This window comes from Meleagris gallopavo, chromosome 7, assembly GCF_905368555.1.
Source record: "Meleagris gallopavo chromosome 7, MGAL_WU_HG_1.1, whole genome shotgun sequence".
Taxonomy (NCBI): Eukaryota; Metazoa; Chordata; class Aves; order Galliformes; family Phasianidae; genus Meleagris; species Meleagris gallopavo.
Window position 1 is genome coordinate 24,922,048 of NC_139410.1, and position 12,713 is coordinate 24,934,760.

Below are 12,713 nucleotides of genomic sequence, written 5' to 3' on the forward strand. Positions count from 1 at the left end.
GCTCTGTATGAAATGTGCACTTGGTGTGGCATTCTGTTGTTTGTGTTTTGACTGAGAGCTAAGTGCAAATCATAGTAATGAAATTAAAAGTGACCAGAGTCCAGTCAGTTACCGTTTGAAAAACTGCAAATAAAAATAGATCTTCTGTGGAGAAGGACTGCACAAAGGCAGTCCTCATTACAAAGACAAATCAAGAAACTTGGGTTTTCCACTTTATTTTGTCTTATTGAAGGGATGCCATCTAGAAAAATCCATTGCATAAGATCATTGAATGCAGAAACACTTAGGACATCCTTGTTGCACTAAATAACCAGATGCATGTTTAACTGTAACACTGGGCAAATAAGCTATATTAATCACTGGATAATGTGAATATGTAGTCAAACACTGAAATGAGCATGATTTTTATTTTGTGGCACTTAGGCAAGAGACGGCAATGATTACAGCCTGGGACTAACCCCTACAGGAGTTCTTGTCTTTGAAGGAGACACAAAGATTGGTTTGTTTTTCTGGTAAGCTTTCCAATTGTGCATTGAGATACAATTTATATCTTCACTCTTTCATTTCTTTTGCACTACCCACTTTTTATTTTTTCTTTTTAACATGAGAGAAGTGGGAATACTGGGTACCTGCAAGACCTGTGAAGCATTTTTACAGTATCCAAAACCAATTTTTTTTATCATATACAGAGAATGAGCAGGCAGATGGTGAGCGGAATTTCATTGTACGAATAGTTACTTTAACTTAGTTCAGTCCTATAAATTTTGCAGAGAAACACTTACTTTGTGGCAAAAATACTATTTGTGTGTCTTATCAACTCAGTACAGGAATCCCTCCATCGTTGTCTAGGTATTTTCTTGCTGGTTGGGTAGGAAAGTGGTTACATTTATGTCGTACCGTATTGTCTGCTTTTGGAATTTTCTGAAACAGAGCCAGATCTACGATAAACTCTGCAGGCTGTTTGGGATTTTTAATAATGCATTTAATAATGCATTAGAAAGGTTTGATCTGCCTTTGTATCCTTATGAGTTCAGTTTTGTGTGCTTGTGGAAGACGAGGCATGCAGAGGTATTTGGGGGAAGTTTGATTTCCACTCAAGTAATTATTATTTTAATTCCGATAGATCAAACTGTTTGGAAGTTGCTTTTTACTTTAAAGTTTCTACTGAAGTTTGAAAGTAATGTATTGCCATCCATGGTATAATGAAGCTCTGCTGCCTGAACTTAAACCACCCACAAAAAAGGGAGCAGGGAGGAAGGTAGAAGAACTTGGACCATCACGTCTAACCTAGCTCTCACTGAGCTGCTATTGAGAGAGCTGAACATAACCTGTTTTTTCTGTTCATCTTTCAGGCCAAAGATAACAAGACTTGACTTCAAGAAGAACAAACTCACTCTTGTTGTTGTTGAAGATGATGAACAGGTAGATAACAATCTGTTTACTTACATCTCAATCTTGATTATATAGTACTAGTTTATATATTCCTGATCTGTAAATTTTGAGAATTAACACGGATGCCTTCCAAGATTTTTGGTTGTGACTTTTTGTGGGGACCAAAGGGAGTTAAATGTGAAATAAAAAAGCTAAATCACTTTTTTTCTCACCCTGTTTTTAAAAGAGGAATACCTCATTAAACTACTGAAGATCAGATAATTTGGAAACCATGCACTGGTTTTGGTGCATTGTGCAAGAAAGTTTTTCAGAAGGCCAGGTAGCACTTCTAGTGGATTGAATTTTTTGGACAGATGCCAGAGTTGTTCCCGTGGGAAGAAATTGCTCAGAGCTGAGAAGATAAAAATGTGAGCATTGTTAATTCGAAGAGATCAGATTTGGAAGTGAAACCAAGTTAGCCTCATAGACTTTACCCTTTCTATTATAATAATAGTAATAATAATGTCTCTCACTTGTAGTTAGTCAGGATTTGCTTTGTGAAATTTAAGGGTGCTGGCCATTCCCAGCTTAAGACATTGTTCATTAAATCTTCCAAAGAAATTAATTTTTCTGCCTTAAATATTTCTCTTTTATCACAAATTTTAGTATCTATTAAAAAAAGTATTTTACTTGGCCTGCATTTAATTGTATCTTTCATTTGTTCAAGCCTCTTCCAAATCATTAGCGTACTTTGTGTGTTTTAAGGGGAAGGAGCAGGAGCATACTTTTGTCTTTAGACTGGATCACCCCAAGGCTTGCAAACACTTATGGAAATGTGCAGTGGAACATCACGCCTTCTTCCGGCTCCGAGGTCCTGTCCAAAAAAGCTCAAGCAGATCAGGCTTCATTCGGCTGGGCTCCCGGTTCCGGTACAGGTCTGTTGGGTCCATCAGTTTTCACTCTGAACTTGGTGGGTAGTGTGAGGCCAGTAAGAATTATGAGATAACTGCAACTAGAATCACCCTGGTAATGCGTACTACAGGGAAAAAAATAAAAAGAAAAAAACGAAAACAAGCCCTTTTCTTACAGAGTCCTGAGGAAAACAATGTACTGAAAATGCTTCTGGAAAATAATCCTTGAGGAAAGAAGGCTTGCCTAGGAATTAGAATATCTAGATGTTATTATTTTAGCTTTGTTACTGTCTTTTTCTATGAACTTTGGCAAGCTACCTTAAGTTTTATTTTCTACTAGAATTTTCAGCCTTTTTCTGTCTGTGTATGTACCATCACCAAGAAGTGAGCAAAGGAAAATTTGCTCTCTCAGCAGCTTAATGTTTAAGAAGTCTTTGCTTCAGTTTTTTGTTTTGGGAAAATGGACAAAGGATAGATGTCATAAAATTCCTTTTTTTGTGACTTTCTGAAGTGTTAAGTTTGGGACTTTTTTAAGAGAACTGAGATCTGATTATTAAAGTATGAATTTAAGTTAGAAATGTAATGTTTTTGTGAACAGTGTCTCTTTTCCATCATAAAAAGTGATTTAACCTGTTGTTTTGTTTTTCACTTGGCACTGTTAGTGGGAAAACAGAATACCAAACCACCAAGACCAACAAAGCCAGGAGATCAGCATCCTTTGAAAGGAGGCCCAGCAAAAGATACTCAAGACGGACACTACAAATGAAAGGTAAGCTAGTGACATTTCTTTTTGAGATGTACAGTCCACTGTGATGATCTCCTCTAAAGATTATCATATCCTTAAAAGGTTCTGTGTAGGCATTTTTCTATAGCTTCTCTTGAATTTTCAAAATTAGATTTCTTTTTCAGAGGTAATTAGATTTACTTATTCAGGAGGTAATCTCTATTTGTCAGAAAATGTTTGTGTCCAAAGCACAACGTGCTGCCTGTCAGCATGTGGTGCTCACCTTGTCTCTTATTCCTCCCTCTTGCAAAGTGACCTCCAGGCAGATCTTTGCTTAAATCCAAATCTTTGGTTTACTCTTGAGATTATTTATTTTTATAATTTAAAACTTTATTTTTCACACGTTATACATGGGATACATGCAGCGCTTGGTCTTTAGTTGCCTACTTTTACTCAGTGCTTGACTATGTTAAAAATATACTGTGATATTTAATTGAAGGGTTAATTACAAATTTTTTAATTAACACTTTATACTTTTGCAGCACATGTTGCTAAACTTGAAGAAACAAGGTAAGATGCATTCTGAACTTTTCTCTTTGATGTTTGTCAGCTATATCTGAGTGCATGTCTGCAGGTAGTTATAAGATTAGTTGAATGTAGATAGCATTAACCTCTTAACTGTAGTTTTGCTGTGGATTTTCTGTTTGTTTGCTTTAAACAAATCCTACTATTTGAAGCAGAGCTGCTGTATTGCTGTCACATTGAAGATTTTACTAACTAGAGGGCAACATTATTTGTTTAAGACTAGCTATGATTATAAGCTGCTGATAACTTGCAGATTATAAGCTGTAGTTCCCTGTGCTGTCATGAGAAAAGATCAAGTGAAAACATGAGGTTCTTGCTGAGATCTGCCTATTCTGGCAATATATTGAGATATGTAAGTGTTTGAAGTGCTTTTATCTTTATATTCTGTACTGTACTTACATTTATTTGTACATTCTTTGAGAATGTTCTTATATACTGGTAGTTATGAATTAGTCATAACCAGCACTGAGAAGCCTTTAGGTGCTTCATTTCTGTGCCTGGAGTCTTTCTGAATGTGGAAGTTCGTATTATAGTTGCAGTATGAAATGAAACCAGATCGTTGGGTATTACGATGTTCCGTCAGTGAAGAGAGAACACCAGGCTAAAAGAATTCCCTGGTAGTGGAGGAACCAAGTTTTGCCTTCAGTCCAGGCTGCTTCTTACATGAGAAAGGGAGAAGCCTAGGAAAAGTCAGACCAATGCTGCACTTGCTTTAGTGGAGGTCTCTTTGACTTTGGGACTTTACAGGCAAGTCCCCTCCTTTGCTGGCTTTCCTTTTCGTGACACTGGAAAGTTCTCTTTAATGCAGGTTATCATTAGAGTGCTTGAATACACTCTGCACGAAACGTATGACGGCCTGATTAATTACTGCTCTCGTCATGCTGTTGTTGTTATGCCCTCCCATGAGTTTCATGCTGCTTAGGTCATTGTGAGAGTGGGAGGAGAAACTCCATATGCAGTTTTGCTTCTGATAAGAGCAGCCTTCTGATCTCCACATAGGTGTGGCATTGTTATGTTGGTCTCCAGAGCAATCAGTGCTATTGCTGAAACTCTACACTCCAGTGTTGCTAATTGAAATGCATCATGAAAGATGTATGTTGTTCCACTCTTTGGCATTACCTCAGCACTGGGGAATGTGCTGCCCAGAAGGCATTCTTAAATATTTCTGCTCTCTTCTGTGGTAACTTCCACGTTCTCTCAGTATAGAAGGTGCGAAGTTGGGAAGCAGGCAAGGAACAGCTTAGACAGAGATCTATTTAAATTGTCAGTTTGCCATATTGGTTTGCTGTTGTCCAGATCATCAATCAAAAGAATAATTAGTGGTAAGATCCTGGAACCATTAGGAAAAAAATAATAGGAAAAAAAAATGCCTTAAATCTTTTCTTGAACACTTAGCTTTGCATAAGATTTACAACACATAATTATTGTACAGGATGTTCATGCTATTAAATCTCTCAAAAACATGAACATTTGAATATGTAGAATAACAAAAAGCATAAAATCGTTGATGCCGTGCTGAACTTTTGTGTGTAAAACTTTGAATAGCTGCTTTTAAGACCAAAGTAATAATTCAGTCTATTAGGCCCTGTATACAGAAGAAGCTCATGATTTTTTTTTCTTCCAAACTATGGTATGGAATTTAAATCAGAGGCGTGTTAATTAGCAGACAGAACACTTATAGCATGTAAATGAGGTTTTGACAACGTTGTGTTTTATTGAGGGTTTAACTAAAAATCATACAATTTTTGCTTTTAAAGTGCCCTGCCTTACTGCTGAATCAGAAGGGCTGAACTGAGTCAGGAAAGGAAGAGGAGATAACAAAACAAAGATGAATTACAGATGAAACAAAAACAACAAAACAAATTAACATGGTACCCTTACTCTTCTAAAATGAAGCAGTTGACCCAGAACATAAGTTTTCAGACTTTTCGTTGAGAATGTTTAATGTTGGAAGGTCTTCATTAAATCTTGTTTCTTTTTGAAAATTCTTCCAGTTTTGTCAGACTTCAAGAATTTGTTGACCTGATTCTGAATTCTTTTTTATCTTTCAGTTTCCCTAACAATGCTGTTATTACTCAGACCAATGGATCACAAGTAAGGCCTATCTCTTTCGTCCTTTTAAGGCAGTTTTCATGCATTTCAACAGATCTGAGGATGTCATTATTTCCTTCTCTGGCCAGCTGTATCAAAAGTTACATGCAATTAACCAAGCTGCAAGCGAAGAAGTAGCTACTTATTTAAAGCAAGATAGCTGGTTAACTTACCTAGAATGAAGAGGATATACCATATCTCTGTGCTATATAAATTATTCTACTTATAAATGCAGGTTTTCATAGGTACAGGAAGTACTTCTATGTACAAGATTTTAGTATCTAAAGCACATTAATTCCACGTGCTAAGTAATACAAAAGGCCTGGAGTAATCCATCAGCACCAGTGTTGATTCCTGGTTACAGTACCTCCTTAGCATAGAAGGCCTTGTTTCACTGAAAACAGTAAGGTAACTCTCATTCTGAGTACCAAAAAACAGGACGTGGAGTTTGGAAAGACCCTGTCATGCTTTCTGGAGCATTTCAGTCACTGCGGGGTCACAGATTGGTGGGAATTGGAAATCCGGTTTATTTGATCATTGAGCACAGTCTCAGCTAGAAGCAAACAGATAGTTGGTGCTCTGCCCAGCTTTTGCTTTTATGCAAACTGAGTTTTTTGAGCAGCCTTCAATTCAGTCCAATCCTGGTGTTTTGTGTACTGCTGGAAAAGATTGGGCATAGGCGTCCAGTGCTGTGGAAGTAATGCAAGAAAACAGCCTTGTTTTAGCTTTGTGCTTAAGGAAAAGTGGTCGTATGTTTTCTTACATAAAATATGTCATTGCCTAATTGAAGTGTGTATAGCAACCAACTTGTTTACATTCTGTCTCCAAAGAGTTGGAATGTGAAGCCAAACTTACCTGTCCTAACAGCAGCAGTTCCTTCTGCCCCAGTCCTAGTGGAAATAGAGAACCTCCCAAGGAGCCCAGGAGGCAGCCAGCAAGACAAGAAGTGGTACGTTCTGCTTTGCTGGGAAATGAATTTTGCTTGCTTAGGCATGATCCAAGTGCCTGTTTCTTTATCTGTTCTTAAGTGAACTGCCTACTTTGTATCTTTAACGTAATTTGAGAGTCAAGTTAGTGGTGATAGAGCTGATTTGTTGCTGAGAGTGTAGTCTGGGGAGCTGAAGGCAACATGCATGATCACTGCCAACCAAAAGACAGTTTCTCCAGGGCTGCAGTGACTGCATTCAGAACAGCATTTTTAGGTCTTGGGAAGACCTGGGTTCTTCTCTTTTGTCCTAATATTTCTTTTAACCCTTTGCTTGGTATCATGGAGCCCAGAGACTTAACTCTGTCCTTAATAAAATGCAGAATCTTGTAAATCGTTGTATATGCTGAATCTCTTAGAAAATCTTATTAAAGGGACAAGCTGATCTTTTCTTTGTCTTAAGGAGAATGGGAGCTTGAGGAAAGTGACACAAGCTAAAGATAAGAGCTTTGATTTTATGCAATCTGAGCACTGTTTTAAGGAATTGATGCATCTCAAAACCTGCTTGATTTGTTTGAAGGTAAACTTCTGTATCATTCATCATTTTAAAAGAAATTTGATATTGCAAAGGTATTTCAAAACCAAAACTGATGTGTGCACACTTCTGACCTTCTTCAGCCTGTTATGGCTGATCCTAGAAGGGTAGTTCTAATTTCTGTGAGACTTCTGAGGAGCAGCTATGATGGAGTGGATGGACAGTAAAGCTCTTATCCTAAGCTCTTCCTCCCTCAACAGAAAAGATCCCTCTCCCATTGACTGACGTATGAATCTGATTTGCTTCAGCACCTCTTAAGAATAAATCGTGCAGTGACAAATGTGCTCAAGTTCTGCAAATCATACTGATGAGTTTCAATGCTATGGATTTTGTATTATAAAAGGGAGGATAATTTTGCTTTGTCTGTTGCATTATATTGATGATTCAGTGAGAATATATGATCAACGCTGTTTTTCTTTCTTTTGCCCTTGATTTATCTAGTAGCTGAGATCTGTGCTTGTGCTGAGATCCTGTTGATCACTTGATTCCCTCCGTGGTGGCGGGTGAAAGGTGGTTGGTTTCTTTGTTCTTCGGCCTTCTCAAAATGGTTTTGGTTTTTTGTTTGTTGGTCTAACTGCAAGCAGTGTGCTACAGCCATTATTTCTTCTGATGAAAATGTTTGACTCCTGCTCCAAACAACTCTTCCTGGGTATCTGATTCAGGCAGACATTTGTGCTAGTATTCGTAAGGCTTCTGCTTCTCTTTGAGATCCTACTGCTTTTGTTCAGAAGCAGAGAGGACTCTGTAGCCAATCTGTTTCAGATTTGGTCTTGGTATGCCTCCGCTAGGATTTAGAACCTGAGTTTGTCACTCTTCATGCTGTCTGAGGATCTCAACTTCTGTCCCAGCTGCTGCACTGTGTAGCCTTTCTATGGAAGAATACAAACTGTATCTGCAGAAAACCCAAAGCAATATTCCATAAAGAAAACATGCTGCCTGGCAATTAATGTGTTTTAATGGGGAGAGTAACACTTGCGCTGTGTACATGTTTGGTTTCTAAGAGCCGTAGCACGATTATTGGAGGCAGTTCTGCCTGTAATGAAGGACAAATCCAGCTGGGAGAAGAAGAGAACAGTTTGGAGCTGAGTCAGCAGATGAGCTACATGCTGTTTCATAGCTGGGCAGTGGGATTAGGTTTGCAGTGTCTGGAGCATAGCTACCTGGTGCGGGGGCTGCAGCTTGGGTACTGCCTTCAAGCCTTGCCGTCTGCTACTAACGAGTTCTCTTGTCAGCTGCCGCTGTCTTTAATTGGCCTGTTTCTGCATGGATTATCTTTGCTTCCTGTCAGAAAAATAGTCTTCTTTTAGAGAGAGCTTGCCAAGGACTGGTGAGAGCACTGAAATATTTCGGACTGGGGATTTTGTCGATGGTTGGATTGAAGGGGTTTAGAAGTGAGGTCTCGACCCTGTGCGTTTCCGTACTTTTCTTGGCAGATGCCCATGCTGGCTGCGTTGCAGATTAGATCCCTTCCTAATGGCAACGTTTCCTTTAATTTGAAATGTTAATGCTGCAGCTGCCAACAGCACTTGTGCCAGATCAGAGAAAGTACTCTGCCAGACAGGAAGGATTCTGATGTTTTTATTTTCTTTTTTCCATTCATATAAAATTGTCAGTACAGGAAAGTGATATTGGTCTGGATGGTCTTAAAATGAGCTGAAATACTGGCTGCAAGGCTGAGAAGCCTAAAACATAATGTGTATCTTTCCAACTTTGACCTTTTCTCAAGAATCTATCTGGAGCTAGGATAGAAGACAAATGATTACTGACTGCTTATGTATTGTGAATACACAAGGGATTTTTTCCTTCCTAGTGGATGCAGTTTTCTCATAACTGCTTAAGCTGGAGAAACTGGTAGATAATTTAATGAACTATTGAGGAGTGGTGCATTTGATGTTCGTGGGTCATTTCTTCAGAATGTTTTACAAAAACTGAAACTCTGAGTTTACCCATGGCTGAGCTTTACCCAAATCCTCTCTGTTTTCAAAAGGAGGACTATCGCTGCACGTTAATCATTTACCACTTGTGAATCCCACATGCTTTTCTGCTTCCCTGCCTTAGCACATGTGATCTCCTAACGCATGCACTGGCTGCTTGTCTGGGCTGGAAGGGCTGGGAACAGGAAAAGATGGAATTTAAACTCAGGGGCTGTTCCACATGCCCTCTAAATGAACAGCAGCAAAGTTTGGGTCACTAAATAGAGAATTTTACATGAAAATGAAGGAGAATGTTTGTTTCAGGAATTTCTTGAGTAGTTTGAGAGCTCCCTTTTTTTCAAGCTCTTTTTTGGTATCTGATAGTAACTTTCTGCAGCGTGTTTTGAAACACAGCAGTGAAGGATTCTAGTACAAGATAGACAGCACTTAGCAGATCTGTTTTTTAAAATGTCCTGAAATTCAGCAGTTTGAGTAAATTCTTTATCCCTGCTGCTTTGGAGATGCTTGTGCCCAAAGCCTTATTGCTTCTATCTATTGGCACCCGCATAAAAGTATTTTTCTAAACAGCTTTCAAAGTGCTGAGCATTGTCTCCTTCTCCTCTAACTAGCTTTTGGAGAGCTCTGTTCCAAGTGGAGCAGGCGTGCCACTGCTGTGATTTTGATTTTATGAATTGAGCATTTGTGTACCGTCCTGCCTTCACATGCAAAACTAGCGGCTGGTCTCGGCCGTGCAGTTAGAGCTGCCACCTGAACCCTTTCAGCTCCTGAAATGCAGTGTGCTGTATGCCTGGGAGGCCTCTGTCACATCTGCAGTGCTTGCTTCTTGCTCAGCTTTGTGAAGTGCTTTGAAATATGAAGTGCTTTTCCTTCTGATAAGTGTAGACATTACCTACAGGACGTAGCTCAACTTCTCTCTTCAGGCTTCTGCAAAAACGTGCATGATGCTGAGCAGTAAAAGGCTTTGTTTGACACCACCTTAATATGCACATATTCTTGCATGCCTTTGTCCTTCAGTATTTACCTTCCAGCAATACCATTTTTCCTTGGCTTTTTCTGACAATCTCCTTTGCTTTACTCTTGCTGTGCTCTGTCCCCCCCTCCCCTCCATACCCAGTGACTAATTGTGCCCCTCCCGCTCCCCAATGATCCAGGCCCTTTGACGCTGCCGACCGCTGCCAACGTGGTGGAAGCCTGTGGGACGCGCGGGCCCCGCCGAGGACCCACCCTGCAGATGGACAGTACTCTGCTTTTGTTCATGAGCACAATGTGAAGAATGCAGGAACGCATAGCGGTGCTGTCACCTATGCTGTCCAAGCCACCGTGACCAGTCTGTGAGATGCCGGCCCTTCGGGAGCTTGAGGCTGCTCGGTAGCAGAGGCTGGAAAGTTGCATTCAGAGCTGTCTGTGATACGAGGCCACCGGTCCCAAAGATGACTAGGAAAGGAAATAAGCGTTTCTTATGAAGGCTCTGCATATTGTGCTGTTGGTGTTTACACTTGACAGAAAAATAACACGTAGGCTGCGGGTCGCCCGTCGCTCTTACATTTTACAATATGTATCTCCTTAATTGTGCTAAGATTTTTTTTTAATGATAGCAAGAATTTTAGCTGTTTTTAACTCTGCGAGCTGCACACGTTAGTAACAGCTGCACATGCAACCGGTGGCTTTCAGTGTGGTTTCAAACATCTTGAAGAAATTGATGCAACTGCCCCTTCGTTTGTACCGTGACTATTTAAACGTATCTAAGATAGGTGGCTGATCTGAAAACTAACTTTTTTTTTTTTAAAGAAGTCCACTTCTGAAACACATTGTTTGAAAATGGCATAGAATTAATTATTTTAATTTTCTAAGAATAAAATTAGCAGAACTCCTGAAAAGGCAAAGAGTAATATTTCTGGGGAGGGGTTCTCCTCCAGGGAATGTCTTAATTGCTTTCCAGGAAACGTTCTGTCATTCTTGCTGCTGTGTTGCTGTGCTGAAACAAAACAGAACTGTTTCCTGCCCACACACACCAGCCCTGCCGGGTGGTTCATTGGCTTTGTTGGAAGTCAAAGACTCCACCGTGGTGGCTTCTCTCTGTTCTTGTGGCTCTTCAACCACACAGGCTTCTTTACCCTTGAACTCTCTGTGTTCTCATCTGTTTTCTGAAATAAGTTGCTCTTAAATTGCAGTAATCTTTTTCTTACTGAAAAAAAGAAGGACAGTGATGATGAAGGGCTTGTCAAATTCACTTCTATTTGTCTTTTAGGATGAAGAAGGTGTTTGAATAATTTTAAAATTGCCAGTTGTTCACAGAGTCCAGAAATACAAAAACATTGTTTTCCTGTATCCAACCCTGAAGAACTAAACCAATAAGTCTGAGCTAGCATAGAGCTGCCTATTGCCTGAGGTATTTTGATCTCCTCATCCTTTTACCTGAGGAGACTGCTAATGAAATAGAAGGCTCTACTTCCAACCCTGCTGAGGAAATGCAGCTTTCGTACAAAAGATGTGTGAACCTACAGAGGTGATGAGAGCAGCCCGCTGTCCTAATTTTGGTTTTAGATGTACGATGTGGACTTGTTTATTTATGAAGCAAAGCAAACTACTTGTTTTTTTCCTTCATTATTTATGAAGTTGCATAGCTTATTGTAGTGCAGCATCCTAGGCTTCAGGAGCATTAGCCTGGTTTCCACCAAGATGACAACTCCCAGCAGCAAACTGAGAAATGGTACCCAGTGAGCACATGCTGACACCTGCAGTACTTAGCTGCATTTTTAATGGAGCAGGTTCTGTGCTTCAGGAGTGGCATGGGTGTCTTTCTAAACAGTATGGTGGTGGCAGAGCTTTGCTTAATGTCCATAAGATTTCTGTGCTTTTCCTGAATACTGTGCATTTTTGCGTAGGGAAAGAAAATTTCTGTGTTGTCATTCTTCATGTGATTTGAACTGCTGGTATTATTTGTCAGCTTTGCTTCATATACTCTGGTAGCAGTTGATGCTGCAGACATCAAGCATCATGATGTGGGGGGCCCCAACCAGTGCAGCGTTCTTGGGAGATCTCATCCTTTTGACTTTCCTTCTGTATCTGCTTTCTCCCTGTTGTGCTGCAGTACTCAGACAAGCATTACAAGATGACAGCATTACTGGTGCTCTGCACCACCTCCCTTGCATGGAGTTCTTAGGAGCTTATGTACGCTTTGTTCTTTCAACACGTCGTGTCCTCAGCACCTCTGAATATGCTGCTGGCAAAATCCTATGCTGGTTGTCCTATTCAACATTTGGGAGACTACTTACAAAAATCTGTCAGAAAATGGGAAGAAAAGTGTTAGAAAACATTCTCACTTCCGTGTGTAGTTATTCTCTCTGATGACGAGGTCCAGGATTTGGTCTTGCTTCCTTTGTTGCCTTAATTGGAAGAACATCCATTCCTGCCTTTTAGCTCAGTTCTAATAAGTTCTTTCTATCTGTCGTTCTACTCTTGGTAAGCAGCCCTGTGCTTCTTCCCATCAATGGTGCACACAGAGGCTATACATTTTCCTGTTGAAATGGATATTTTCCTACTTTGTGCTAGCAGCTTTTCCATCCAGTGCTTAAAG

At 39.9% G+C, this 12,713-nt stretch overlaps 1 protein-coding gene across 7 annotated transcripts in view; it reads left to right on the forward strand.

Moving 5' to 3' along the window:
* The window catches only part of EPB41L5 (erythrocyte membrane protein band 4.1 like 5), a 47,802-nt gene that overhangs the window by 20,181 nt on the left and 14,908 nt on the right, over positions 1 to 12,713 (forward strand). For all 7 annotated transcript variants that reach the window (XR_014884254.1, XM_085227548.1, XM_085227549.1 and 4 more), the window contains exons 10-16: positions 424 to 512; positions 1,353 to 1,422; positions 2,137 to 2,306; positions 2,945 to 3,051; positions 3,549 to 3,576; positions 5,643 to 5,685; positions 6,513 to 6,631. Coding sequence is in view for 6 of the 7 variants with exons in the window: in XM_085227548.1 (XP_085083674.1) it covers positions 424 to 512; positions 1,353 to 1,422; positions 2,137 to 2,306; positions 2,945 to 3,051; positions 3,549 to 3,576; positions 5,643 to 5,685; positions 6,513 to 6,631 (626 nt within the window). In the remaining variant the exon portion in view is untranslated. The remainder of the gene's footprint in view (positions 1 to 423; positions 513 to 1,352; positions 1,423 to 2,136; positions 2,307 to 2,944; positions 3,052 to 3,548; positions 3,577 to 5,642; positions 5,686 to 6,512; positions 6,632 to 12,713) is intronic.